The 25,713-nt window shown below is 53.4% G+C and overlaps 1 protein-coding gene across 1 annotated transcript in view; it reads left to right on the forward strand.

Moving 5' to 3' along the window:
- PKD1L1 (polycystin 1 like 1, transient receptor potential channel interacting) overlaps positions 1–25,713 on the forward strand; it is a 129,800-nt gene that overhangs the window by 56,425 nt on the left and 47,662 nt on the right. Inside the window, exons 21-34 of the mRNA XM_053218734.1 lie at positions 689–831; positions 1,883–2,003; positions 4,928–5,039; positions 7,099–7,294; positions 8,016–8,072; positions 12,269–12,481; positions 13,318–13,560; positions 15,234–15,344; positions 15,456–15,613; positions 17,013–17,113; positions 19,944–20,136; positions 21,736–21,819; positions 23,889–24,096; positions 25,532–25,638. Of these exons, the coding sequence (XP_053074709.1) occupies positions 689–831; positions 1,883–2,003; positions 4,928–5,039; positions 7,099–7,294; positions 8,016–8,072; positions 12,269–12,481; positions 13,318–13,560; positions 15,234–15,344; positions 15,456–15,613; positions 17,013–17,113; positions 19,944–20,136; positions 21,736–21,819; positions 23,889–24,096; positions 25,532–25,638 (2,047 nt within the window). The remainder of the gene's footprint in view (positions 1–688; positions 832–1,882; positions 2,004–4,927; positions 5,040–7,098; positions 7,295–8,015; positions 8,073–12,268; positions 12,482–13,317; positions 13,561–15,233; positions 15,345–15,455; positions 15,614–17,012; positions 17,114–19,943; positions 20,137–21,735; positions 21,820–23,888; positions 24,097–25,531; positions 25,639–25,713) is intronic.

Consider the following 25,713-nt stretch of genomic DNA (forward strand, 5'->3'; position numbering starts at 1 on the left):
TTATACATCTCGTTCTTAGATGTTGTACCTCAAGAAAAAGACATCAGAAGTGGAAAAACAAAACAAAATCGCGTCATGGGAACAAACATGGAACGATTAATGACTAATCATCAGTCATGGTAGCAAATGGGAAATAAAATGTTTGATGCTTGGGGAACCATGGTTGTGCATATTGGACTATGTGTGTTTCCCTGGGGAGTTTGAACTCTGTATTTACATATGAATGCAGTTGACAGAAGCCATAAAAAATGGCATTGGTGCTAAATTCAAGTGAGCCACACGTAACTGTTTGTGGATGAGACTTTGAGAGGACCCAGGTTGGGGGGGGGGTGGCGAGTCTGCGGTGAGGGGGAGCCCTGTGTCATTTAGTGTCTGTGCTCCAGACTTTGATTTCCATCTGCATGATCTGCGTGTGCCTCCCAACCCCTGGGCCTGGGTGTGGCTGCCTGCACATTGAGTGCCTGTGGACGTGTCACATGACAGGTGCCGCGTGCAGGGTCCCCCCCTCCCGCACATGTCGCAATCACCCGCCACTGGGTCCCCCCACTCGGGCTCTGACCCAATCCGAATCTCTAGCAAGTTCCCAGGCGACGCCGATGCCACTGTCTGGGGATTGCACGGTGGCAGCCACACAGTGTCCCACTGGGACCGTGCGTTCGTGCAACTGTAGTCACGCTCTCCTCCACAGCCTCCAAGCACGGCTTCCTGGGGCGAGCTCAGCTTTACGTGACGCTCAGGCCAGCTCCGTGGGCCGTGACCTGTCAAGTGCAGCCACATCGTGGCCTCGAGGCACACACCGTCTTCAGCATCTTCTGCATGTCAGGGAGACCGGTACGCGCGGCTGCCCCGAGTGTGTCTCAGAGGCAGAGGTGGCTCTCCAGGGAGATGCTGTGGGACGTTAACCCTGGGGTCTGGGGGCAGGAGTGCCGTGGCTGTGCCCTCCACCCGCTCAGGGAGACACCACCCGTTCCTTCCCCCACCCTGCCCCTTCCCTCAGAACCCACCGCCTGTGTCCCTGGAGGGTCGGATCCTGGCCTCCCTCGGGGCCCAGGCAAATGTCCTGGGTTGTTTTTTTTAGTTAAGTTTTTATATCAGTTCCAGTATGGTCAACATGCAAAGTTAGTTTCAGGTGTACCATATATTGATTCAACATTTTTTTTTTAAGTTTATTTATTTTGGGAGAGAGAGAGAATAAGTGGAGGAGGGGCAGAAAGAGAAGGAGAGAGAATCCCAAGCAGGCTCTGCACTGTCAGCACAGAGCCCGATGCGGGGCTCCAACCCATGAACCGTGAGATCACGACCTGAGCCGAAATCAAGAGTTAGACGCTTAACTGACTGAACCACCCAGGTGCCCCTGATTCAACATCTCTATACAACACTCAGTGCTCATCACAAATGCATCCTTAACCCTCGTCCTTCCCCCACTCTCCTCTGGTGACCATGAGTGTATTCTCTGTAGTTAAGAGTCTGTTTCTTGCTTTGCCTCTCTCTCTCTCTCTCTCTCTGTTTGTCCAAATGCCCTGTTCTGACACCAAGAACAAGTTGCCTGAGCCCCCCCATCTCCTGTCTGCTGTGTCCCCTTCAGCCCGAGGAGGCCCAGACCACATGTGCCTCTGTGACTTTTGGGAGACCCCAGGCCAGGAGAGCACACGACCCTGAGTGACAGGCACAGCCAGTGTGTGGGGTCCTCTCAGCTCTGGACCCCACACGTGTGTGCACGTGTGTGCATTCGGGGGGACACAAAGTTAGTATCTGCCCCCAGCCTGTGTATAAACAGTGCCCTCGGGTGGAGTGAAGGAGGCAGGGGTGTGTACTTCCTGGGGATGTGATTCAGTTTGTTCACCTATACACTGTTTTTTGTTCTCCGTGGAACGGATCCTAGGACTTCCATTACAAATTCAGTTACCGGATAGGAAACGGGTCCAGACACACTTTGTACCGCGGGACAGACACCCAGTACTACTTTGCGCTGCCCGCGGGCGAGCCCTTGGATGACTATAAAGGTAAGTCAGTCAGGCCATGGGTGTGGGTTGCTGACTGTGTTTGCTTACGGTCCTAAACCTTCCCCCTGGTTTCCCCAAACTACAAAATGTTAAAACTATGCATCTAGAAAATAAGTTCTCGGGGCACCTGGGTGGCTCAGTCGGTTGAGCGCCCAACTTCGGCTCAGGTCATGATATCAAGTTTCATGGGTTTGAGCCCTGTGTCGGGCTCTGTGCTGACAGCTCGGAGCCTGGAGCCTGCTTCGGATTCTGTGTCTCCCTCTCTCTCTGCTGCTCCCCTGCTCGTGCTCTGTCTCTGTCTCTGTCTCAAAAATATATAAATGTTAAATTTTTTTTTTTTAATTTAGAAAATAAGTTCTTATTTATTCATCTGGAAAAGTGTCATGCTTTTTAGATGAGGTGGATTACCTACTTTCTAGTGTAGAGACATTAGCGAAACTATAAATATATTTCTTTTAAAATTACAGCTGAGATATAGTGTAAATGCTGAAGTGCCAGGGAACATCTTGTGAGTATGGATTAAACGTTTGAGACCAAGCTGTCCCTTGTTTACTGACAAAACACGTGGTCTCTGGTGAATCCTGCGTTGGTTGTAGACAGAACCCAATCGGGGGGCTCCCGCCGCAAAGAAAACACAGGGGTAAGGGAATGTAGAGTTGAGTATGTCTTGTTCCCAGAGCAAAAAGAGCTCCACGGTGCTGGCAGCTTCCCCGACCCCTGTGCCGGCGGGCTGCCCCATTCTCAGCCGGCCGCAGTGGCCTCCCTCCGCTGCACGTATTAGATACCCCACCACTGAGGAAAGCGGCCCCATCTGCGGGACCGTGCCCATTACGTCAATCTCGGGGGCTGACAGGGTGTTTTTTAGCCTTCTGGATGATTTGCAGGCAAGTTTGAGAGTCACCCATCTAGAAGTTTCTTTGACCTGGCCACCTGAGAGTATTTCAGCCTGACGTCTGCAACTGGTTCATCCACCTGGTTTGCTTAAACCTCCTCTCTCCCCGAACCCCAGCCAGAAAGGTTTCTAGTTCAGGAAAGCCTCCCTGACCCCCAGTTAGACACATGTGCACCTTCTCCTGGCTGTAGGTGGGTGACACTGAGCAAAGGCCTTCTGAGCTGGACACCGATCTGCTCAGATGGGCACATCTGCTGTGTGTCCTGATGAGCACAGTGATGGCTGCAGGTGGTTTCAGGGCCTGCCTCACTTCTTCCAGAATGAAACCACACGCACCTTCTGTCTCCTGGAAAGTTTCCTCCAAATGGATGCTCGCCCCACAGGCTCCCCTGCTTCCTGGTGTTGGGCACGAAGCCCTATGCTTTGATTCAGACTGGGCAGTGCCCCTCTCCAGACTCCAGCCCACAGGGCCATGTGGGACCCCATCCGCAGGGGTGTGCAGACCATAGGGCTGTGCACATGCCCACCTAGGACGTCAGGGCAGGGCCTCAGCTCCGTGTTGGATGGATTTTTGTTTTGCTTTTTTAATGTTTATTTATTTTTGAAAGAGAGAGCATGAGCAGGGGAGGGGCAGAGAGAGACGGACACACAGGATCCGAAGCAGGCTCCAGGCTCTGAGCTGTCAGCACAGAGCCTGACACAGGACTCAAACCCACGAACTGCGAGATCAGGACCTGAGCCGAAGTCCGACGCTCAACCGACTGAGCCCCCCAGGTGCCCCCATGTGGGATGAATTTGTAGACCCATATTTCAGGCCACAGTCACTGAGCAATGTCAGGGTGAGTGACGTCACCCAGGTCATTCCAAAGACCCCACAGGAGTTACAGTTGTCGACACAGGGATGATCTGTTCCTTCGAGGACCTGACTTGAAGATTCCTACGAGGGGGAATGCAGGCAGACTGAATACAGTGCAGCAGACCCTTAATCCCAGCCCATCCCATCTCTGGACTGAAGGTTCCACAGCCGCAGGGGTCAGGGTGGGGTCCACCTGAACTCTGCCGGCTCCCACTGCCTTGCCTGAGTCCCCTGCTTCAGCGGGAGGGCCACGTCACCTGCAGTGGGGTCCCTGCAGTTCTTGTTAAACCGGCTCTCTCGCAGCTGACATGGGGCCTCCCCGTATCCATGGGCTCAGAGTCCTAGGACAGGGGGGAGTCCAGAATTCGCTTGTAGGGGTGATGGGGTGGCCAGGGTCCAGGGACCACAACCCTCAAAATTAAGTCCCAAATCCTGGGCCCTGTGTTTTGGGTTGAGATGCTTTTATGAAAGCCCATGACATGCCTCTGTTCTGCTCTTTTGCGTGACTCCTGTGGCCGGCCCCGTGGCTTTCATGGTGAGTGTCATCCACACCCCAGACCCTAGGCCTGCACCACAGGACGGAGTTTCTGACGCCCCAGAAAAGGCATTTCTGACCACGCTCCCATGACTTCACGCAGACTTCCTTTGCCTTTCTCCAGACTTGCCGTGTCTCTGTACATGATTTAGGAGCGGCTTAAAATGTTACCCCAACGTCTAATCCTCCGTTGCGGACTGTGGCTTTCGTCCTCTGGGCTTCCCACAGCTCCATCTTCCCCCTGGCCCAGTGCTCCCAGGCCCAGTGCTCCCAGGCGGGACCGGTCCTGTTTGCTAGTGGCCTTGAGCTGCCGGCTCCCAGGACCTGCAGGTCAGACAAGTGAGTGCCGAGGAAGTGGGAGTGAGCAAACCACCTCCTGGCTCCTGTGGCCTGTGGCTGTTGCTTCTGCTGCCTCTCGTGACTGAACCCGTGTCCCCAGCTCTCTGGTGCTCAGTGTCCCATACTGCTGTGGGGCATTTTACATTGGAACGCCAGACCTCGCCCCTAGGATGGGGCAGCCACACTCAGCGCTCACGCCTCACTCTGTTGTGATGCACGGTGTCGTTACTGTTCTGGTGATGGCTGGCAGTAGACAGTCTGGGTCCTGAGGTGTTGGTATCCTCTGTTACATTCCCTTCCAGTCATGCTGTCCACCGAGATCACAGATGGCTCGGGCTCCCGGGTACAGCCGTGTGCCGTGGCGGTGACTGTGCTGCCCTGTCTCCACGGGGGTCTCTGCCTGGACGAGGACATGTGAGTAAGCGGCACAGAGACCCCAGCGCGTGCCTGCGTTTCCTCGGGGCCGGGTCTCCCCCGGTCGGCCACGGGTGGAGTAAACGATGGCTCCTGGGGTCCCATCTTGTCAGGATGAGCAAAAGAAATCATCGTACTGAAACATCATCTGTGTGCAACTCGTTCACCCTTATACAGAACACAGTCCCGGGGCGCTTGGGGGGCTCAGTGGGTTTAGCATCGGACTCTTGATTCCAGCTCAGGTCATGATCTCACGATTCGTGAGATCAAGCCCAGCGTCGGGCTCTGCACTGACAGCACGGAGCCTGCTTAGGATTCCCTGTCTCTCTCTCTCTCTCTCTCTCTCTCTCTCTCTCTCTCTCTGCCCCTCCCCCCTTAAACTATATAAACAAACCTTTAAAAAAAACATAAAAGTGTTTAATTTTGATGAAGTTCAACATCCTAATTTTTCTCTTTTATCGCTTGTGCCTTTGGTATATCTGTAGGATTTACTCCAGTGTTTTTCTTCCAGGAGATTTCTAGTTTTCTCTCTTACCCTGAGCTCTCTGATCCTCTTTGAGCTAACTTGTGTATGTGGTGTGAGGTAAGGCTCCAGGTTCACTTTTGCACACAGGGATGTCTAGTCCTTCTAGTGCTGTGTGTTGAAAAGGTCAGTCTTACTCATTAAATTGTCTTAGTCCTTTTGTTAAAAATCAATTGACTGTAAATGCTATGGAGTCTCAATTAATGCTCTGTTCATCTCTATGTCTGATTTCATGGCACTGCCACACTGTCTTAACCACTGTAGCTTTGCAGTGAATTTTGAAATCAGGAAGCATGAATCCACTAACTTTGTTCTTTTTCCACATTTTTTTTGGTTATCCTGGATCTCCTGGTTATTGTTAATCTCTGCAAAAAGCCACCTGGAATTTTTATAGGGATTGCATTGAATCATTTTGAATATCATCATTTTGAGAATATGAAGTCTTCTGATGTATCAGCAGAGTTTTCCCTTTACTTAGATTTTCATTTCTTTCAGCAACATTGTATAGTTTCCAGTGTATAGGTATTGAATATTTTTGTCAAATTTAGTTACAAGAATTTCATTCTTTTTCATGTCAAGTTGTTTTCTTGTTCTCTTATTTTGGATTTTAACTGCTGGTGTATAGAGATACAATTGTGTCCCACAGCCTTGCTAAACTTGCATGTCTGTTCTAACAGTTTTTAAACGCATTCTTTGGGTTTTTCCACATAGAAGAGCATGTTATCTGCAAATAGAGTTTTCCTCCTTTTCAATCTGGATAATTTCTTACTTCTGGCTTAACTGCATTGGCTAGACTCTTCCAGTTCAGTGATGAGTAGAAGTGGCAAGTGTGGAAATCCTGGTCTTGCTTCTGATCGTGGCGGGGAAACATTCCCGAACATTTAGTGTGACCTTAGCTGTGGGTTCCCTGGAGTTGTGTTTTTTTCAGGTCCAAGAAGTTCCTTTGTATTCCTAGCTTTGGGGTATTTTTTTTTCACGACAGGGTGTTGGATTTTGTCTGTGCTTTGCTAGATCCATCGAGAGGATTAAGTGGGTTTTGTCCATCCATCTGTTACCATGGTATATTACCTTGACTGATTTCCATACTCGAGTTACTCTTGCACCCCGGGCACAGACCCCTCTTAGCCATGGTGCGAAGTCTGGCATAAGGACATACCATCCGGTCGGAGTGTGCACGGCGCTGTGATTGTGGGTGCTGTGTGGCTCCACTGTGAGGATGTGTGCAGACCTTCAGCCTGCTGTAGCCACACTGCCGTCTGCGTCCAGCCCCTCACCGTACCCCCTCGTTTGCCACGATGCGTCTCTGTCGTTCTGTTTGCTGGAGATCAAGGGTTTTGTGCAATTCTGATGTGCTGCCTCACTGGGTCTCTTTAGTTTTTCTTGCACAGACCATCTCTCCTCTGAGCCATTCTCTGTCTGCCCCGACCTCCTCACCCGCCCGAGAAGATTTCTATCACAAGTACCCGTCTCGGTAGGCAGGCCGAAGAGGTTCCCAGCATGTCGGAGCAATCCTGATAACTCCCCAATTTCCTTCAGATATAATTCCAGCCTGAAGCACCTGTCCACCCTCCGGCTGATGCGCAGTTACGCAGAAATCAGGAACTACATCACCATGATCGCCAGGATCCTGAGTCGCTGGGCTGCGGAGGACAGAAGTCCCCCGTGCGGCCAGTGGTCACGAATACAGGATGCGCTGATTTCTTCCGCATGCAGACTGCCTTCCGCAGATCAGGTACCATCAGGGGCAGGGCACGCTCGGTACCTGTGTGTGGGCATCGGGTAGCAGGGCCTGACTCACCAGCAAGTGGCCTTACTAAAGCAGTCAAGAAAGAGGACCAGGAGGGTGTGGCTTGGGTGCGAGGCTGTGGCCTCTGTCACGTGTGCTCATTCTTCCACAAACAAATGCTGTCGGTTCACAAGAGAGGCCGTGCAAGGTGGTTACCACTGCAGATCACTGTGATGTGACCCAGCTGACTCTGTCTTGTCAGTGACGTGCCGGAGTTACGTGTATGATTATGTGCAGCTTCTAAGGAAATGGGCGTGTGTTCAAATGTCACTGCCCTTGGTCACTGCCCGTCTGCACCTGCTGTCCCTGATTGCCACTAGAGAACGCTGGCATCTTAGAACATGTGTCATTGTAGTGTTGATCCTTCCTGAACGGGTGCTGTTCCTTCCTCCAGGACTCTCTCCCCCTTGTCCCAAGTTTCCCTGAGCTCTGCCCTCCCTCTCCTTCCCCTCCGGTCACACTCCAGGTGGGCTGGGGGAGGCGGACACCCTGCTCCCCCTGGGAAACTCAGGTCAAGGGGTCCCTGGGTCCCTCCACGGTCCCTCGCCTCAGAGCCCCGGAATCCGCTCCAGCTGCAGGAAGGAGCACATGGTGAACCGTTTGACTTTAAATTGCATAAGTAACCTTCCCTTTTGCCTCCTTGTGCTTGCTTGTTTCTCCGGGTCAGGAGGAAATGCTTGATTCTGTTCTCCTGTTCAGGGACCTCCTGCGCTTCCCTCACAAGGTGAGTGCTGTCTCTTGCCAAGTGTATTTTCCTGCTTTTGTGCCTAACTGGGAGGATCTCCGTCCGTTCTTGAAGAACATACAGTATAGGGTTTGACCCTTGAATTAGAAACGGGACTTCTCTCGCAAATTCACCTGAATAGCACGGCGCATCCGAGAGCACGGGGCAGGAAGGTCTCCCTAATACAGAAGTTTGAAGACCCAAAGTAGAGACGCATTACGACGCTGTCGTCCATACTACACATACTTCTGGTTAAGGGGGTCGCTCTCTGCTAGTAATCTGGGTGCTGGGTTCTCCAGTCCGCGCCTTCTTTCTCCTCGCATCTCTGGCCCCACTGCCCCCATTCCCCGATGTTCTCACTGCCTGCTCACTGGGAGGGGAGAGGAGACCCCACCGAGGTCGTCTACACCAGCCCTCAGAGCGAGCTGCAGCCCAGCCTGTCTTCCAGGGCCCCCCCTTGCCCTGGCAGGGATGCCCCACAGCCAGGAGGGCTCACCCCCTACTTGTGCTCGATCCCATCCGGGCCGCCTCATCGCTCCCTTGTAGCAGTGTGACTGCTGCCCCCTGGCGTCGTGCAGGCCCCTGTGTGGTTGCAGGTGGTGGCCCCTCTTCAGAGCAGAACCTGCAGAAGGCGGGCTCGGCCCGCCGTGACTCACACACAGGTAAGCTGTCGGGATCTGGCTTCCTGCCCCACCTCACCACAGAGCCTGCTCCTGACCCAGTACCTGCAGACTCCCGTGCTGCCTGGTCTGCCCCTCAAGGGACCCCTCTGGGCACATAGCCTCTTTGCCTGTGACCACTGTGGGCCCCTCCCTTCTCCGTTGCCTGGCAGGTGCACAAGGATCTCATCACGGCCTTTTCAATTAAAGGCCAGTGATGTTGCTGAACTGATGGTCTCCACCCCTGTCCTGCCCAGGAACTCCTCTGTGTAACCCCTGACTCTGTTCCCTGCCCCTCCATCTGTGCTCCCTGCATCTCCAATCCTTGCCCCTCCAACTGCTCCCTGCACCTCCAGCTGTGCTCCCTGCCCCTCCAACTATGCTCCCTGCATCTCCAGCTGTGCTCCCGCCCCTCCAGCTGTGCTCCCTGCCCCTCCAACTGCTCCCTGCCCCACCAGCTATGCTCCCTGTGCCTCCAGGTGTGCTCCTGCCCTTGCAACTGCTTCCTGTCCCTCCAACTGTGTTCCTGCCCCTCCAACTGTGCTCCTGCCCCTCCAGCTGTACTCCTGCCCCTTCAGCTTTGCTCCCTGACTCTCCAGCTGTGCTCCCTGCCTCTCCCACTGTGCTCCCTGCCTCTCCCACTGTGCTCCCTGCCTCTCCCACTTTGCTCCTGCCCTCCAACTGCTCCCTGCCCCTCCAACTGCTCCCTGCCCCTCCAACTGCTCCCTGCCCCTCCAGCTATGCTCCCTGCTCCTCCAGCTGTGTTCCTGCCCCTCCAGCTGTGCTCCTGCCCCTCCAGCTGTGCTCCCAGGTGTGCTCCCTGCCTCTCCCGCTGTGCTCCTGCCCCTCCAACTGCTCCTTGCCCCTCCAACTGCTCCTTGCCCCTCCGACTGCTCCCTGCCCCTCCAGCTGTGCTCCCTATGCCTCCAGTTGTGCTCCTGCCCCTCCAAGTGTGCTCCCTGCCCCTCTAGCTGTGCTCCTGCCCCTCCATTTGTGCTCCCTACCTCTGCCTATGTGCTCCCTATCTCCCCTACTGTGCTCCCTGCTTCTCCAACTGTGCCCACTGCCTCCAGAACATTCCCTCATGAACACAAGCTCCTTTCACTCCTCTGCACCCATATAACCAGGGCTGTGACACCAGCCCAGCCCATGACACAGGTGTGGCAGGAACGAGGGACTGAGTGAGGACTTGGATGACTGTCACCTTGTTCTCTCCCTCCTGCCCAATCCACGTCCGCATCACCTTGAATTGCTCCCTGTCAGTGACCTGGGGAGGAAGGCTGGCCCCCAGCAGGGACACATCCCCACAACTGCCCAGAGCAGACCTCAGAGAAGACACTTTAGTCAGTGACGCTCTCTGCCTTTAAGGCATTGGTGGCTTCCCGGAACCTTGAGGACAGAGTCCGTTCTCCCGCATCTCACACCTGGGCTTCACTTGCTCAGCGTCCTCTGCACTTCCTCTCGCACCTTCCATGGCCACCCGCCATGTTCCTGTCACCAAATATTCCTTGCACCCCTGAACCTGTATGTTCTCCCTCAGCCTGGAACATTCCTGTCCCTCTTCCCGGGGAAGATACCGTTTTCTCCCCCAAAGCTAGGTTCAGGTGGTGCGTTCTCGGTGGGCTCTCCAGGGCCCCGCAGGCAGAGCTCACTCGTTCTGGACAAGTCTGTAAGTGACCGCATTAGGGCGCTTTAGCACCTCTGACTGGTGATCACTTTCTGCACGCCTGTCTTTGACCTCCAGGCGACTTAGCCTGCTAGGATCTCACACCGGGTTGGGACAAGTAGCGGACCATCCCGGCATGTCAGCAGCCTGTCCCCATCATGCGCGCATGCACAGGTGTCAGCGGGTGGGCTTCCCAGGGTGACGCGCGCACCCTGGGTCCTGTCAGCCCGTGCCCCCGACGCTTCCCAGGCTGGAGAGAGGCAGAGAGAAGGGGCACCACTCATCAAGGATGTTGCCCGTAAGTGCCATCCCGCACCCCATCACATCCCCCTGAGAGGACCCGTCACAGGGCTGCTCCTGGGCTCTGGACACCTGGGAATGGAATTATTCCCCCGGGCCAGGGGGGTGACTTGGTGGAAGCCGAAGACATCTGCATAGGTCCCGCTCCCCTGTCTGCGCACCCCAGGGTCTGCCACGGTCTTGGCCTCAGTGTGGGCAGACCTTAGCAGGGTTGTCATTTGCAGAAACCATTTCCAATAGTTTTGATTAAAAAGTAGCCAGTGTTAGGGCATCTGGGGGCTCAGTCGGTTAAGCATCTGACTCTTGGTTGCATCTCAGGTCATGATCTCACAGTTCGTGAGTTCGAGTCCCGCGTCGGGCCCTGTGGTGACAGTGCAGAGCCAGCTTGGGATTCTCTCTCTCTCTGCCCCTCCCCTGCTCATTCTCTCCCTCCCTCTCTGTCTGTCCCTCCCCTGCTCTTTCTTCCTCTCTCTCTCAAAATAAAATAAGCTAAAAAAATGGCCAGTGTGAAAAGTGGGCATAATCTGTTCTTTAAAGGCATTTGTTTTACTTGAAGTAAGAACTTATTACTTCAGTTCTGAGAAGTTACTTTGTGTGTGGTGCCTGTAATAGCAGTTTCAGTGTGTTTCCAGGCGAGTTTCATCTCATTGCTGATGAAAGAGTTTGATGTCAGGAAGTGTTTCCAAGCCACGTTCTGGCTAAACAAGCATGGCTGTCAGAAAGTAGAATCTTAATTTCGTTTCATCGATACCCATTTACTTGGCAATTGCCAGGAGCTGCCAGGGCACAAAGGAGGGACACATTCAGTGCTGTCTTTGGGGCACCCATGATGGGCGCTAAATGCGGGAACAGACACGCTTCAGTAAATATGCCGGGTCCTGTAAGGAGGAGGGGGACAGGGAGCTCCAGAAACACGGGCAGTGATGCAGAGTACTTTACCTGGTGGGCACTTGACGTTGGTTTTAAAAGATACATGGGAAAGAATCATGATTAATCCTGCCCGGCGCAGTAATGGCGTCGTGGGCACGTCTTCAGAAAGAGTTCTCATGTCAGCCGTACACACTGACGTGTTCGTGCATGGAAACAGTAGAAACCATGCAATTTGTTTTTAAATATCTTCTTAGAAACCAAAGGAGAGGGAGAAGATCTCTTGTCAATGAGTAATAATCACAGCTGGGTTATTCTGTTTTCGTGTATGTTTGAAAATGGTCCCTATTAGGAGTTGAGGAAAAAAGAGAGTAAAGTAGGATTTTGCCAGCAGACATAGGGAAAGGACACTGCAGGGCAAGACGTTGATGCTTGGGGAACCATATGAGGGTCGCTGGGTTCAGACCCAGCAGCGTCTTCCCGTAACGGTTATTAGAGACCCTTATTTTCTCTGGTCGTTTCATGGCTCAGGAAACCGAAGACCAGAGAGGAAATTGGCACCTCTGAATTTGGCCAGTCTTCCACTAGGCAGAACCCGGGCTCGAACCCCGCCATCTGGAGCTGTGGTGCTGCATTTGCTGTTTCCAGGAGTGATGGAGGAGACAGGTGCAGGGAGACTGGTTACGCCTTCGCTTCTCCCGCAGGTAAGCTTTATGAGTGCAGCTCTCGTCCTGAAGTCCACCCAGGCGCTCCTGGCTCAGAGCCTGCTCTCGGGGAGGCCCGCGGTGGCCAAGGGCACGATGCTGGAGCTTATGCTGCTGGTGTCTGCCATCTGGGAAGTGTCTGACCAGGAGACCCCGAGGAACGTGGGCTTCCTCCAAGAAGAGGGCATTAAGGTCATCTCGGCCCTCTTGTTGGTAAGTCAGACTTCATCTTCGTTGGTAACAGCCATCCCCTCTCGTGGCTGCTTCTAGACACCGAGACCATAACTGGTTCCTGAAGTTCCGTGTGGCTTGTTCTGGGTGGTCGTGGGCGCCTTTGGAGATTTTTGGTTTGAATTTCAAGTGTTTCGTGCGAACGCTGTAACGTTCACGATGAAATTTTGCTTCCGTTCCATCCTTCCGTGTTTTGGTAGAGTCCCTTTTGGGGTGTCTGGAGCGGTGACTGACTTAGAGACGGCATTTCTCAGCACACTTTCTGCTTCTTGAGGAGCAAAGTGAAGTAATACAAATGATTTCTAATGTGCGTTAATGTGAAAAGCAGCCCTGATACATAACTACCTCCCTCCTGTCCAGACCTACTGGTTTAACTGATACTTGGGAAATCAGAAATACACAGATGCTCCCCTCATAGCAACTGATTAGCAGTTATGCATTTAGAAACACGAGCTGCTCACCTCACACCCACCCTGCACTAAACCCCAAGGCACGCACTCCCGTCTACACAGCAAGACCACGCAGTATTGAGGCTCCTTCTGGATGGGCTGAGAAACCGGAAGGATAGCGGTTGTCGCAAAACGAATAGAAGGATAGCGGTTGTCGCAAAGTGAATGAAATGTTCCAGGCACAGTGCCCGAAACCAAAGAAAACAGGTTGTGTGTTATTGGTATTTGGTGTTTATATCCCCGTATCACCAGCTAGTCCAAACTACCTTGAGATGAGCTAACTTTTCATGACTTTGTCTCCCCCCTGCTTCTGGATTCGAGACTGCGTACTCATTTGTGCTGTGAGCGTTTGACTCTCTGCTGTTCCAGGAAGGTCTCTCTGCAGCCAAGGAGCGTCAGCTCTGTGTCAGCGCTGGGCAGATGGAGTTCTGCACGCTTCTTCATCACGACCATCAGGGCGCTGTACAGAGCCTGGGCCCTGTGCGCGTGCATTTACCTGGTGGCCTGGCCGGACAGAGGCCTGCAGTGGCGGGGATGCAAAGCCTGTGTTACATTAGCCAGCTCATGCTCTTCAAGAAGAACCCGTATCCGGGGCGACGAGCTCCCGGCCAGGTACCATACGGCGGGTGACCCATCCCTTCGAGTGAGCACCTCCGCCGTGCAGGGGTTACGCTTTGATGATAAGAGAGGGGTCAGCGTGGCACGTTTCGCTCAGGTCCAAGAGCGGGGCCGCTTACAATGTGCGGTTGGCTCTAGTTTTCTCGGAAGAAGCTTTTAGCAAAACTAGGTCTCCCTGGAATCCCGGGACCTGGGCCCACTCAGTATTGCCGAAGGAGCCATTTTACCTGTTTCTGCAAATCAGAGGAAGAATGTAACTCCGTGAGACTTGAGACGGGGCTGCCTTGGGCCCACTAGCCTGTACCTCTTGTCTTCCACACTTAACTCACCGGCACCTCGAGGCTGAACCAGCAAGCGCAGCCGCCGGGTTCTTGGGGGGTTCAGCAGAAGAGGGGACCAGAGTCAGAGCAGGGTGTGAGAATGGGGAGGTCGGGGAAGGTGGGGCCAGCTCTTGGCGATTCTGGGAGCCCCTGCTTCGCCTCCTGCACCCGGAAACCACCTGCAGAACCCCATCGTCGCAGGGAGCTGGGAGGGCAGAGTCAGCATCCTCCGTGTGTTCCACACCCCCCGCTTGGCTCAGGTACCCGGTAAAGGTCTGACGACTGAATGACGTACAGCTTATCTTGGTGAAAAATGCTCATCTGAGAAAACATCGACCCATTGTTATTTTCTTAGGGAAATAGAAATGGCTAGTCAGCATATGAAAATGATTCTTTTTTTTTTTTTTACATTTATTTATTTTTGAGAGAGATGGAGTGCAAGCTGGGGAGGGGCAGAGAGAGAGAGGGAGACACAGAGCCTGAAGCAGGCTCTGGGCTCCGAGCTGTCAGCACAGAGCCCGACACGGGGCTCGAACCCATGAGCTGTGAGATCATGACCTGAGCTGAAGTTGGATACTTAACTGACTGAGCCACCCAGGTGCCCCAAAAATCATTCAAATTAACAAACAGGAAATAGAAATCAAAATGATTTTTTTAACACGCAGCAGCACAGTTCTTTAGAGAGACTCGCTTCTAGGGAGGCATGGCGAGCAGGCATCCACGGTGCATGTTCTCCGAGCAGCTTCACGCGCCGGACCTGCTGCTACACTGAGCCTACGGAGGAAGGGGAAAAAGAGCTATTCAAAGCAAGATGTGCTGTTTTACTTATGTATTCAAAACAACATTATGTGTGATCACCTAAATAGAAATGTATCTAAATGTTCGACAGAGGGATCCAGCTCACTGGTGATTTAAATGAATTATTATCCATGTATCACCAGTTGAAATTACGTGAGTCAGGGGCTTTTAGTGACTTTGGAAGATTCTGTGCAAACAGTGAGGAGCATGTGTTGCGTGCCCAGTATGTGTCTGGGGCACAGAGACGGGTCGGGACGCAGCACCCCAGACGGGTTCTCTGAGCCACGGCGCCACAGGCCAGCTATCCATGTCTCTTCTGTACGCCTTTCTGTACCTTCCTGATTGTCTACAATCTGCCGCTGTTCTTCTGGTGTGAGCTGTTAAAGTGAAAAACGAAACTACTTTAGACTTTAGAAATTATTAATATAATAAGAGTAATCACAGTCCTGCCTTCCTAACCAGTAAAGGGAGCCGCGTTTCTCCACCCCGCCCCCTGCTGTCGGGTGCCCAGTACTGCCACCCGGCTCCTAGGTGCTCCTGTCTCTGCAGATTGGCTCGCTTGTCGCCCTGTCCCTGTTCACCTGCTCTGGCAGAAGGCCCATCAGCAGGCAGCGGCTGAGGGAGCCTGTGGTCGTGGAGTTCGGGGAGGAAGACGGCCTGGTGAGGGGGTCTTGCCCAAGCCACCTCGACTTCACGTAGGCCGCGTGGCTTCATGTGCCTTGACTTTTCCCAAGGCAAATTTTGCTGACCTCGCTTTCCATGTGGTGACAGGGTGAGAGGAGAAACAGGACGACCTTTGCGTTGCTTCGGGAGACAGTGAATTTTCATCGGTTCACCGGGCGTTCCGAAAGCCCCCAGGAGTCTCTGCAGATAAGGATAGAATTCTCTAGGCCTGTTTCAAGAGCGTTCCCGGTCATGGTGCTGGTAAGGTGTGTTGTGGGGAGGCCACCAGGGTTTCTTTCCAGCCAGCGACAAAGTCCTTGCAAAAAGCTACGGAGTAAACTTACTTTTAATTTTTTTTTTTTAATGAAGTTTATTTATCTTGAGAGAGAGAGAGAGAGTGGGGAAGGGGCAGAGAGAGGGGGAGAGAGAGAATCCCAAGCAGGCTCTGCACTGTCAGCAAAGAGCCCGGCTTGGGGCTCGAACTCATGAACCTGGAAATCATGACCTGAGCCGAGATCTAGAGTCTGATGCTCAACAGATTGAGCCACCCAGGTGCCCCCAGGGAGTGAAATTCACTTTTAATGCAGTCCTGAGCTCATTGTCTAACAGAATTATGTGCCATATGTGACATGGTCACCTGCTCACAGCATAAGCTTCCTGCCGAGTTTTTCCTGATTTTGGATTCCTACCTGCTCAGCTTATTAGCATAAGAAACGCCCAAATACCGGTGGCCTCATTAGGAATCCACTTCTCTCTCACCGTGTAGACCTGGGTCAGAATCCTCTTACTTTCTGTTTATTTTTCTAAGAAAAAAAAAATGCGTTCAAAGAGATGTATCTGAGGAGACTTGGTAAACGAATCCTGTCTCTCAGCGATGTTGAGTCGGTGAGGCCTCGGGAGGCCCGTCCTATGGATAAATCACAAAGGAACACAGGTGAATGACCGCCGGGAAGGTTTTTAGGAATGAATCCTGCATGAACAGAGCCAGCAGATGCCGCCGGCGCTGAGAGCTCACGTCCGTCTGGGTGGGCCCGGGGTTCTGCTGGATCATTTCTCCTCCCCGAGGGCCGTGTCCTTCAGCTGTCGGACAAAGCTTTCCTCCGTCTGTCCTGCTGCCCTGCCTAGGTGGGCACCTCAGCTAGGTGTGTCTTCCACAGGGTAACATCCACACCGCATACAGCACGGACTCAGTGTATGTCGGCTGACCCTCATCTGGTCACACGAGCTGACCCACTGAGTGGGAAGCATGGCTCTTTGCTTTTTAAAAAAACAAAAAACACTTATTTATTTTTGAGAGAGAGACAGAGTGTGAGTCCAAGAGGGGCAGAGAGAGAGGGAGACACAGAGTCTGAAGCAGGCTCCAGGCTCTGAGCTGCCCGACACGGGGCTTGAACTCACGAACCATGAGATCATGACCTGAGCCGAAGTCGGACGCTTAACCGACTGAGCCAGCCAGGTGCCCCAGAAGTTTTTATTTTTACTGCAGTGAAGGGAGGGAGGGCGTGTAGTTCTTACTGAGAGCCAGTGCTGCCGGGGGACACACACAGTGGCCCCGCGGAGTCCCAGCCCGCGTCCTTGTCCTTGCACAACGTTGCATGACAGAGGTCCTCAACAGGAAAAAAGCAAAACAAAACTGGACACTATTGATTTGCTTTTCCTTCCTAGGTTCTCTGAGAAACCTACTCCTTCCGATTTTCTCGTGAAAAAGGTCTATGTCTGGGATGAGCCCATGGTACACGTGTATGTCCCTGCCACTTCTCTGAGAGGTCAGTGCACAGGATCTCACGAGCCTTAGTTGTCCGTGTGATGACAGTAGCTGTCGCAAGACATGCACAGATAGTGGGGACTTTCCTACTCCTGGTGGAAGTATCATGCCATGTGCAGAGGCGGCCCGTGTGCGTCCAGCCTGACCCCGGTGTGCAGCGGTGCCCTGGGCTGTGGTCACCGACCCTGCCCGTCTCCCTCTCCCCAGCACCTTCCCGCGGCTTCCAGTTTCTGCAGCGCTTCCCTTCCTGGCCTCCGCTACCCTCTGCGGACCCTCCAAACTCCTCTTTGGTGGACCTTCCCCGACCCCCGGGATCTCTCTGCTGGCTGCTCCCCTGACACCTTGTGTTTGCCTCTCCTGTTTGCTGCCTGCCTCCCGGCATCAGGGCCATGACTCGACGGCCTCCCTGCAGCCCCAGGATCTCTCCCAGCCATCAGCGGGCAGGGCAGGGCAGGGCCAGTCTGGACTGACCTTGTTTGCTTAGGCTCCTGAGTCTCTGTTCTTCCCGGAAGGCAAGAAACAGGCTGGCTGCTTCGGGGCGTCCACACTCCGTAAGCATGTGGGCCCAACCAATTCCGTGGGCTGCGGACCTTGCACAAGCATTGGCTTCTAGCTGGCGCACCTGTCACCTCTGTTTTCATGTTTCTGTCAGATCTCTTTTCCTCTGAGAACCGGGCACTGTGAGCTCCTTGTTTCTTTTCAGCATGGACAACATGGTTAACCATCTTCAGATTCTCACTGGCAGTTTAAAACACTTTGCCTTTCATGTTTCTTTTTAATAGTTTTTGCTTGTTTAGTTTATTTATTTTGAGAGGGAGAGAGCCAGTGGGGGAGGGGCAGAGAGAGAGAGAGAATCGCAAGCAGGTTCCGTGCTGTCAGCACAGAGCCTGACGCAGGGCTCAAACCCACGGATCGTGAGATCGTGAGCCGAGCCGAAGTCAAGAGTCAGATGCTTCACCGACTGAGCCACCCAGGCACCCCTCCATACTTTTTTATTGTAAGAAATTTCAAACCGACATAAACCTAGGGAAAAAAAGAAAAAAGGTTGCAATTTATATGTCATTTCAGCATTATTTCACATGTTTAAAGATCACTACCTCCTTTTTTGGTGACCTATTCATATATGCCCATTTCTCTCTCAAGTTTATTTTTTCCACATTTTTTTCTATATTTTTCTATATTTTTTACTTTGTTTTCATTGGGGTTTTTTTTGCATTGCAAACTTTTTTTTAAGAGTAAAATTTATCAACTTGTTTTAAGTTACTCTTAGATTTTTTTTTAATTTTTTTAACGTTTTTTATTTATTTTTGAGACAGAGAGAGACACAGCACAAACAGGGGAGGGTCAGAGAGAGAGGGAGACACAGAATCTGAAACAGGCTCCAGGCTCTGAGCTGTCAGCACGGAGCCCGACACGGGGCTTGAACTCACGGACCGCGAGATCATGACCTGAGCCGAAGTCGGACACGTAACCGACTGAGCCACCCAGGCACCCCAAGTTACTCTTAGATTTTGAGTCCTAGTTAGAAATTCGTTCTTTATACCCACGTTCTGAAAGAAATCATTCACATTTAGGTTTTCTTTTGGTGTCTATATTGCTTCATTCATTTAGATCTCTGATCGATGCTTCTCACTGCAGGTGGTGTGAGATACAGATTGAAGTTCATAATTTTTTGAAAAAATTTTTAATGTTTGTTTTTGAGAGAGAGACAGAGACAGAGCATGAGCAAGGGAGGGGCAGAGAGCGAGGGAGACACAGAATCCAAAGCAGGCTCTGGGCTCCAAGCTGTCAGCACAGAGCCTGATGCGGGGCTCGAACTCATGAACCGTGAGATCATGACCTGAGCCGAAGAACCGACTGAGCCACCCAGGCACCCTAATTTCATGTTTTTACAAGTAGTTGGTTGTCTCAAAATCATTTATTAGGGACAGGTCTCCAGGGTGGCTCAGTCGTTTAAGTGTCCCTCTTCGGCTCAGGTCACGATCTCATGGTTCAAGAGTTCAAGCCCCACGTCGGGCTCCACACTCTCTCTCCCTCTGCACCTTGCTCATATGAACCCTCTCCCTTTCTCTGAGAAAAAAAAAAATTAATTAGTGTTTAAAAAATCTTAAGGGCGAATTTTAAATAAATGGACTGTTAAATTTTTTTTAAGATTTTATTTTTAAGTAATCTCTATACCCAAAGTGGGGCTTGAACTCACAGCCCTGAGATCAAGAGTTGACACACTCTACTAACTGAGCCAGACAGGCACCCCAAATATTTTTGTTTCTAAGCATAAAAGTCATCCAAAAGTGACCGGCTGCCTCCTCATGGTTACCGCACTATTCTTATCAGGACGACAGCAGACTCGGGATGTGCTGGTATTTGGCAGGAGGCGGGGGGGCCAAGGAGAGCAGGGGTGGGGTGGTGTGGAGTTGGAGAGGCTGACTCCTGCCCCATGCTCCCTGCCCCACTGCCCACTACCCCCCTACCGCTGTCCCACTGCCCCCCTGCCCACTACGCCCTAACCCCCTACCTGCTATCCCACTTGCCCCCTGCCCCCTACCCCCCTACCCGCTGTCCCACTGCCCCCACTGCCCCCCTTCCACTACCCCTACTGCCCCCTGCCCCCCTGCCCCCTACACCCCTACCCGCTGTCCCACTGCCCCCACTGCCCCCTGCCCCCCTGCCCCCTACCCCCCTACCTGCTGTCCCACTGCCCCCCGCCCACTACCCCCACTGCCCACTACCCTCCCCCACCCACAGCCCCCCTGCCCCGGCCACCTTTGGGGTGCATTATGCCTTTTTGCAAACTTCAGGTTGTATTGAGTTGGGTTTTTTTCTCTCCTTAGACACAAGCTTGGGATACTTATCCTTACTGGATGCTGACTATGACAGAAGCCCTCGGAACAAGTATTTCGCCAAGGCCGTCAACTACACTGTGCGTTTCCAGTGGCTCCAATGCGTCTTCTGGGAAACGAGGGAATGGAGGTCTGCAAACTCCTCTCCGCAGCCAGGAGCTTCTCCAGGGAAAGTGAGCTGCAGGTAGGGACGTGCTGGTGAGGACGAACCCAACTTACACCACGGCTGCATTTTCCTCTGCGTGGGGCCCAGCGTGGGGTCTCCCTGGCCGTGGCCCTGGGAAAACTGTGCGTCCCTCCCGTCAGCAGGTCTGGTCCCCTCCATGCTTCAGGATCTGGCTCTTGGGTTCTCTGTACCCTCCCCTCCCCGAGGTGACGGCACATGGTAGCTGTCCCCCCACATCCTCTGAAGAAATGTGCTGGTGGGTGGGGGGTGGCACCTGGTGTCAGCCGCCTCTGCACGTTCTTGGGGGCACGTCTGCACTCGGGCCGTGGGGCGTCTGCTCTCGCCGCTCCCCCCCACCCCCTGTGCCCTGGCACCCCACCTGTGGGAAGCCCCCCAACAGCATGGTTGTGAAGGCAGATTTCCTGTGCAGGAAAGTCCCCACACGGACCACATCGGCCCTCTGGAAGATTTGGGTGTATCGGTCACGCTGCTCGATTAGAAATTCTTTATCATCTAGGCAGAACGGGCAGTCCTGTGAGAGGCTCTGCCAGAACCTTTCCACTAGAGGGGAGGGTACAGTGATCGGGCACATTCAGAAGTAGAAATGGTCATTTCCTTCTTAGAATCGAGTCTCAGGGCACCCAGGTGGTGCAGTTAGTTGAGTGTCTGACTCTTGGTTTCAGCTCAGGTCATGATCTCACAGGTCGTGGGATCAAACCCCATGTCCGGCTCTCTGCTGACAGTGTGGAGCCTGCTTGGGATTCTCTTTCTCTCTCTGCCCCTCCCCTGCCCATGTGTATGTTCTCTCTCTCTCTCTCAAAATAAGGAGGGAGGGAAGGAGGGAGCGAGGAAGAGAAAGAGTGGGAGGGAAGGGAAAATGGAGGGTGGAAGGAAGGAAGGAAAGGAAGGGAAGGAAAGGAAGAAGGGAAAGGAAGGAAAGAGGGAAGGAAGGGAAGGGAAGGGGGGAAGGGGAGGGAAGGGGAGGGAAGGGGAGGGAAGGGGAGAGAAAAATCAAGTCACGAGGAGCCGTGTTTTGTGGCGTCTGTTAGGAGGCTGAGATGCCCAGCTCACGCCCATGTCTGCGTGTCTCCCTCCTCTTCTTCGGTTGTGCTGTTCAATTTATACGGTGCCCAGGCTAGTAAATCATCGGCCCTACTGTAACGGCTCAGTATTTACCTCTGATGTCAAACTGACCACGAACACATTGACACAGCCGTTCATTCTCCATCACATCCCGCCGTCCACGGGCACTTTTCCACGAGCCAGGGGCACGAGAATGAACGCCACACAGGGTCTGCTCACGAGACAACGAGGGAGAGGTGGGTTTTAGTTGAACAAAGTCAGTCTTTTGGTAGGAGTGACGGTGACAGGGTCCCTGTACCCCGAGTCTGCTTAGTGGCCACTCATCTGCCCACAGCGGGGCTGGGACTTGAACTTGCTGTGTCCGGGCCTGAGCTGGACTGTGCACGGTGTGGACACTGAGGTGTCTGCATAACAGGTGTCTGTTATGTGCTGCAACCCATCACCCTTCCCGACCCTCCCTTAATCCGCGTACGTGACACTGTCGACACGGCCCTCGACACACACGTGCCGTCCTAAGCCGCGTCTCCCTCCTAGCTACGATCGCCTCGCACCGGTCTCTGTCGCAAGAAGAAACCTGAGTGCCGGCTTTTCAGTGGAGGGCGTTTCCAAGCTGCAGAGGTGAGCTCCGTTTTCCAAATGAGAATAAAGTTTTGTTTGCCCCGCTGACCGAGTGGGACACCCAGGTATGCCCGAAACCCACGTCCCTTACGGTCAGCTTGCCTTTTGGAATACCCGTGTTACCAGACTATCATCCGGAATGTCACGTACATTTCTCTGTACTTACATCCGCTGACAAGAGATGTATAAGCAGGAAAGTCAGCGTGCTTCCTGTCAGGCTGAGCCTTGGCTGGTCATTCTTGCCAGGGAGGATGCGGTGGTTTGCCCGTCCTGGTTTATGTGTGTTCGTGGCTCCCTCTTTCTCTTCAAAAGTGTCCCATTTTGTTTTATTAATATTATTTTTGAAGTTAGTTTGGTTTTTTGTTTGAGTGATCTGTCCACCCAACATGGGGCTCGAACTCACGACCCTAAGACCAAGAGTCGCATGCTCTAGTGACTGAGCCAGCCAGGTACCCTCCAAAAGTGTCCCATTTTAGAGAATAGATTTGGACTCAACCCTATTCTATAGCCATTTTTTGGTATAGAAACAGTGTATTTGGGGGCGCCTGGGTGGATCAGTCAGTTAAGCATCGGACTCTGGATTTTGGCTAAGGTCATGATCTCACAGTTCGTGGGTTCAAGCCCTGCATAGGGCTCTGTGCTGACAGTGCAGAGCCTGCTTGGGACTCTCTCTTTCTCACTCTCTCTCTGTCCCTCCCCCACTTGCTTTCTCTCTCTCTCTCTCTCTCAAAATAAATAAATAAACATAAAAGAAAGAATACGTGTGTTGAATTCTGAACTACGGGTAAGGAGAGTGTGAGCCATGGAGCGGGCGCCCTCTGCTGACTCTTCAGTGTCACGCACACAGAGGAGGACCGGGCTTGGCACACAGCAGGTGCCGAGTGGGCGTTTGCTGAATGAGTATCTGAATTTTCTGGTGAGCATTGGGTGTTAGGTTTCTGTGCCAAATCTCATTGTGATGGGGAATCTGGCTGTACTTTATTAATCCTGGGGACACTGGGGTCACCAGGAGCCCAGTGACTGGGACTCAGGACAGCTGTGCAACTGTGGTTTCAGACAGAACTTCAGGGGGCTGAGCCTTCAGGGGAGGGGCAGCCCCTGGAGTCCTGCAGGGACAGGAATGTTCTGGGAGGACAGCAACCCCACGAAGCCAGGCCCCACGCCCGCCCTTCAAAACCCCGTCAGAGGCCCGTAAGAGTCCAGTCCAGGTTAGGGTGCTGGCACAAGTGACTCGAAGGGGACCCCGCTCCGTGGGTCTGGAGCGTTCGGTGCCCCCTGCCCCCGGCCAGCGCTGGTGCCTGGAGCAGGTGGCGAGTGACAGGTGTAGGGGCACAGGCAGCTGAAGCATGCAGGACAGGGTCTGCCAGGAGGGAGGGAGGGAACACCTACTGCATGCACGTGTGCAAGCCCACTACGGATGTCACACGTACTGCTCAGCGAGACGGCTGTTCTCATCACATTCCTTTTTCTCTCTCTTTTTTAATTTTTAAAGTTTTATTTATTTTGAGAGAGACAAAGACAACGTGAGTGGGGAGGGGCAGACAAAGGGAGAGAGAGAATCCCAAACAGGCTCCACACTGTCAGCGCAGAGCCTGATGTGGGGCTCGAACCCACGCACCCAGGAGATCACGACCTGAGCCGAAATCAAGAGTCAGACCCTTAACAGACTGAGCCACCCAGGCGCCCTGTTCTCATCCCATTTCATAAAGAAAGCTTCTCAGAGACGGGACGTGAGCGACTGCCCTGCACGGCAGCACCCTTCTGACCCCGAAGCTGGCCGGTTCCCGGGATTCTTTGTCTGAGTCCCAGCTCCTGATCCAGCCACCAGCGGCTTCCCCCAGAGGGGCTCTGACCCGTCCCAACACCAGACGGCAGAGGTCGCTCCCTCCACCTTCCCCTGTTGACGGCGTCCCAGCAAGAGTCTGCCTGCTTCTCCCAGTTACGGGGCCGACAGACGTCTACACACATCAGCGAAGACCAGCGGGGGCCCCGTGTGTGAGTGAGTGTGAGCCAGCCTGGGGAGCTTTATCTTCATAATTTAGTGTTCATTCCTCTTCTTCTGTTTATAGACACCCGGGAAACCTGCTTCCCAGTATTTTGATTGCGGTTTCTGTGGTTCTCTATGCACTTTTGGTTACCAAAACCAGGCGTGTGGATCGTCACGAGAGAGAGAAGGCGGGGTACATTTTCCTGCAAGAAGACACTCCAGCCGACCACCAGCTGTACGCGGTTGTTGTAGACACAGGCTTCCGGGCTCCAGCCCACTGTAGCGCCAAGGTAAGGGCTCATCGCGGGGCTTGCGCTCTCGTGTGCAAGGCTGTGGGTGGCGTGAGGCATGGCGTGGACACTGGCCGTCCCAGCTGCCCCTTCGACTCCGTCTGACGGCAGGGGGGTGGGAGGGAGGCTCCTCTCCTGCCGTCCTGCTCTCCCTCACCTGCCTGTCCGTGCGAGCCCCCCTCCCCTGCCCTCAGGGCCGCCCCTTTGAGCCCTCACCCTCTCCACCTCGTCTGTGGGGAGCACTGCAGGCATCCAGCCCTATGTGAGGCTAAGGACGGAATGGGTGTGATGGGGGAGGCCCCGTGGGAGGAGCGGGGACAGTTCAGCAAGACGTTTGGGGACAGTGGCTTTTCTTGTGGAAAAAAACAATATGAAATGTCCACTTCACGTTATACCCAAAAGCACTTCCACAAAATTTAAAGATTAAAACAAAATATGGGAGGGGGCGCCTGGGTGGCTCAGTCGGTTGAGTGTCCGACTTCAGCTCAGGTCACGATCTCGCGGTCCGTGAGTTCGAGCCCCGCGAGTTCGAGCCCCACGTCAGGCTCTGGGCTGACGGCTCGGAGCCTGGAGCCTGCTTCCGATTCTGTGTCTCCCTCTATCTCTGCCCCTCCCCCGTTCATGCTCTGTCTCTCTCTGTCTCAAAAATAAATAAACGTAAAAAAAAAAATTAAAAAAAAAATACGGGGGCACCTGGGTGGTTCAGTCGGTTAAGTGTCTGACTCTTGATCTCAGCTCAGGTCTTGATCTCAGAGTCGTGAGTTCAAGCCCCACGTTGGGCTCCACGCAGGGCATGGAGCGTACTTAAAACAACAACAAAACAATATTTAGAAACTTCTCGAAGGAAATGTGTACTTTGCAACGGGGAAGGATTTTAAAAACTGGAAATACATAAGGAACTTTCTTAAATGGAAGAGTGACAGGTTGCACGGCCCCAGAATCAGGCGCTTATGTAGGACAGAAGCCACCCCAGTGAGGGGCAGCAAGCCCTCCTGGCCGGAGTGTGCACCTGCGGGGCTCCTGGTCCACCTCAGTCACTGTCACTGACATCTGGCCTTCCCTGGTCCACCTCGGTCACCGTCACTGCCCCCCAGCCTCCCCTCTGAGCTGAGGGAGGACAACACGCCCACTGTCCTGTCCCCTCCCTCCTGAGACAGACATGTGCCCTAGTGAACCCGAGTTGCCATCTGGTTTTCTAGATCAAACATGTAGAAATCCAGCCGCCCTGGCAGGTGCTCCTTCACCGTCTCTCCCAGGGAAGTTGGGGAGGCGCCATCCAGGGACGGGGTGGGGCGTCTTCTTGGCCCCTCAGGACCGCGTTGTTGTCCTTGGCCTTCTGGAAGGTTCTGGGAAGGTTGGGGGCTGGGAGAAGGTGCATACACAGGGTAGTGTCCTGTGTTCATGATCTCAGACTCTCACTCTCTTGTCTTTGGAGGTTTACATTGTTTTGTGTGGAGAAAATGGAGTTTCAGAACCCAGAGAACTCTACTGTCCAGAGAAGCCCCTGTTTGAAAGGAACTCCAGACATACCTTTGTCCTGAGGTGAGCGCGGCCCATCAGACCCCGTGTGGCCTTAGCACATGTCCGCGGAAGCAGAAATACCGAGCATCACTTCCC

This window comes from Acinonyx jubatus, chromosome A2, assembly GCF_027475565.1.
Source record: "Acinonyx jubatus isolate Ajub_Pintada_27869175 chromosome A2, VMU_Ajub_asm_v1.0, whole genome shotgun sequence".
Taxonomy (NCBI): Eukaryota; Metazoa; Chordata; class Mammalia; order Carnivora; family Felidae; genus Acinonyx; species Acinonyx jubatus.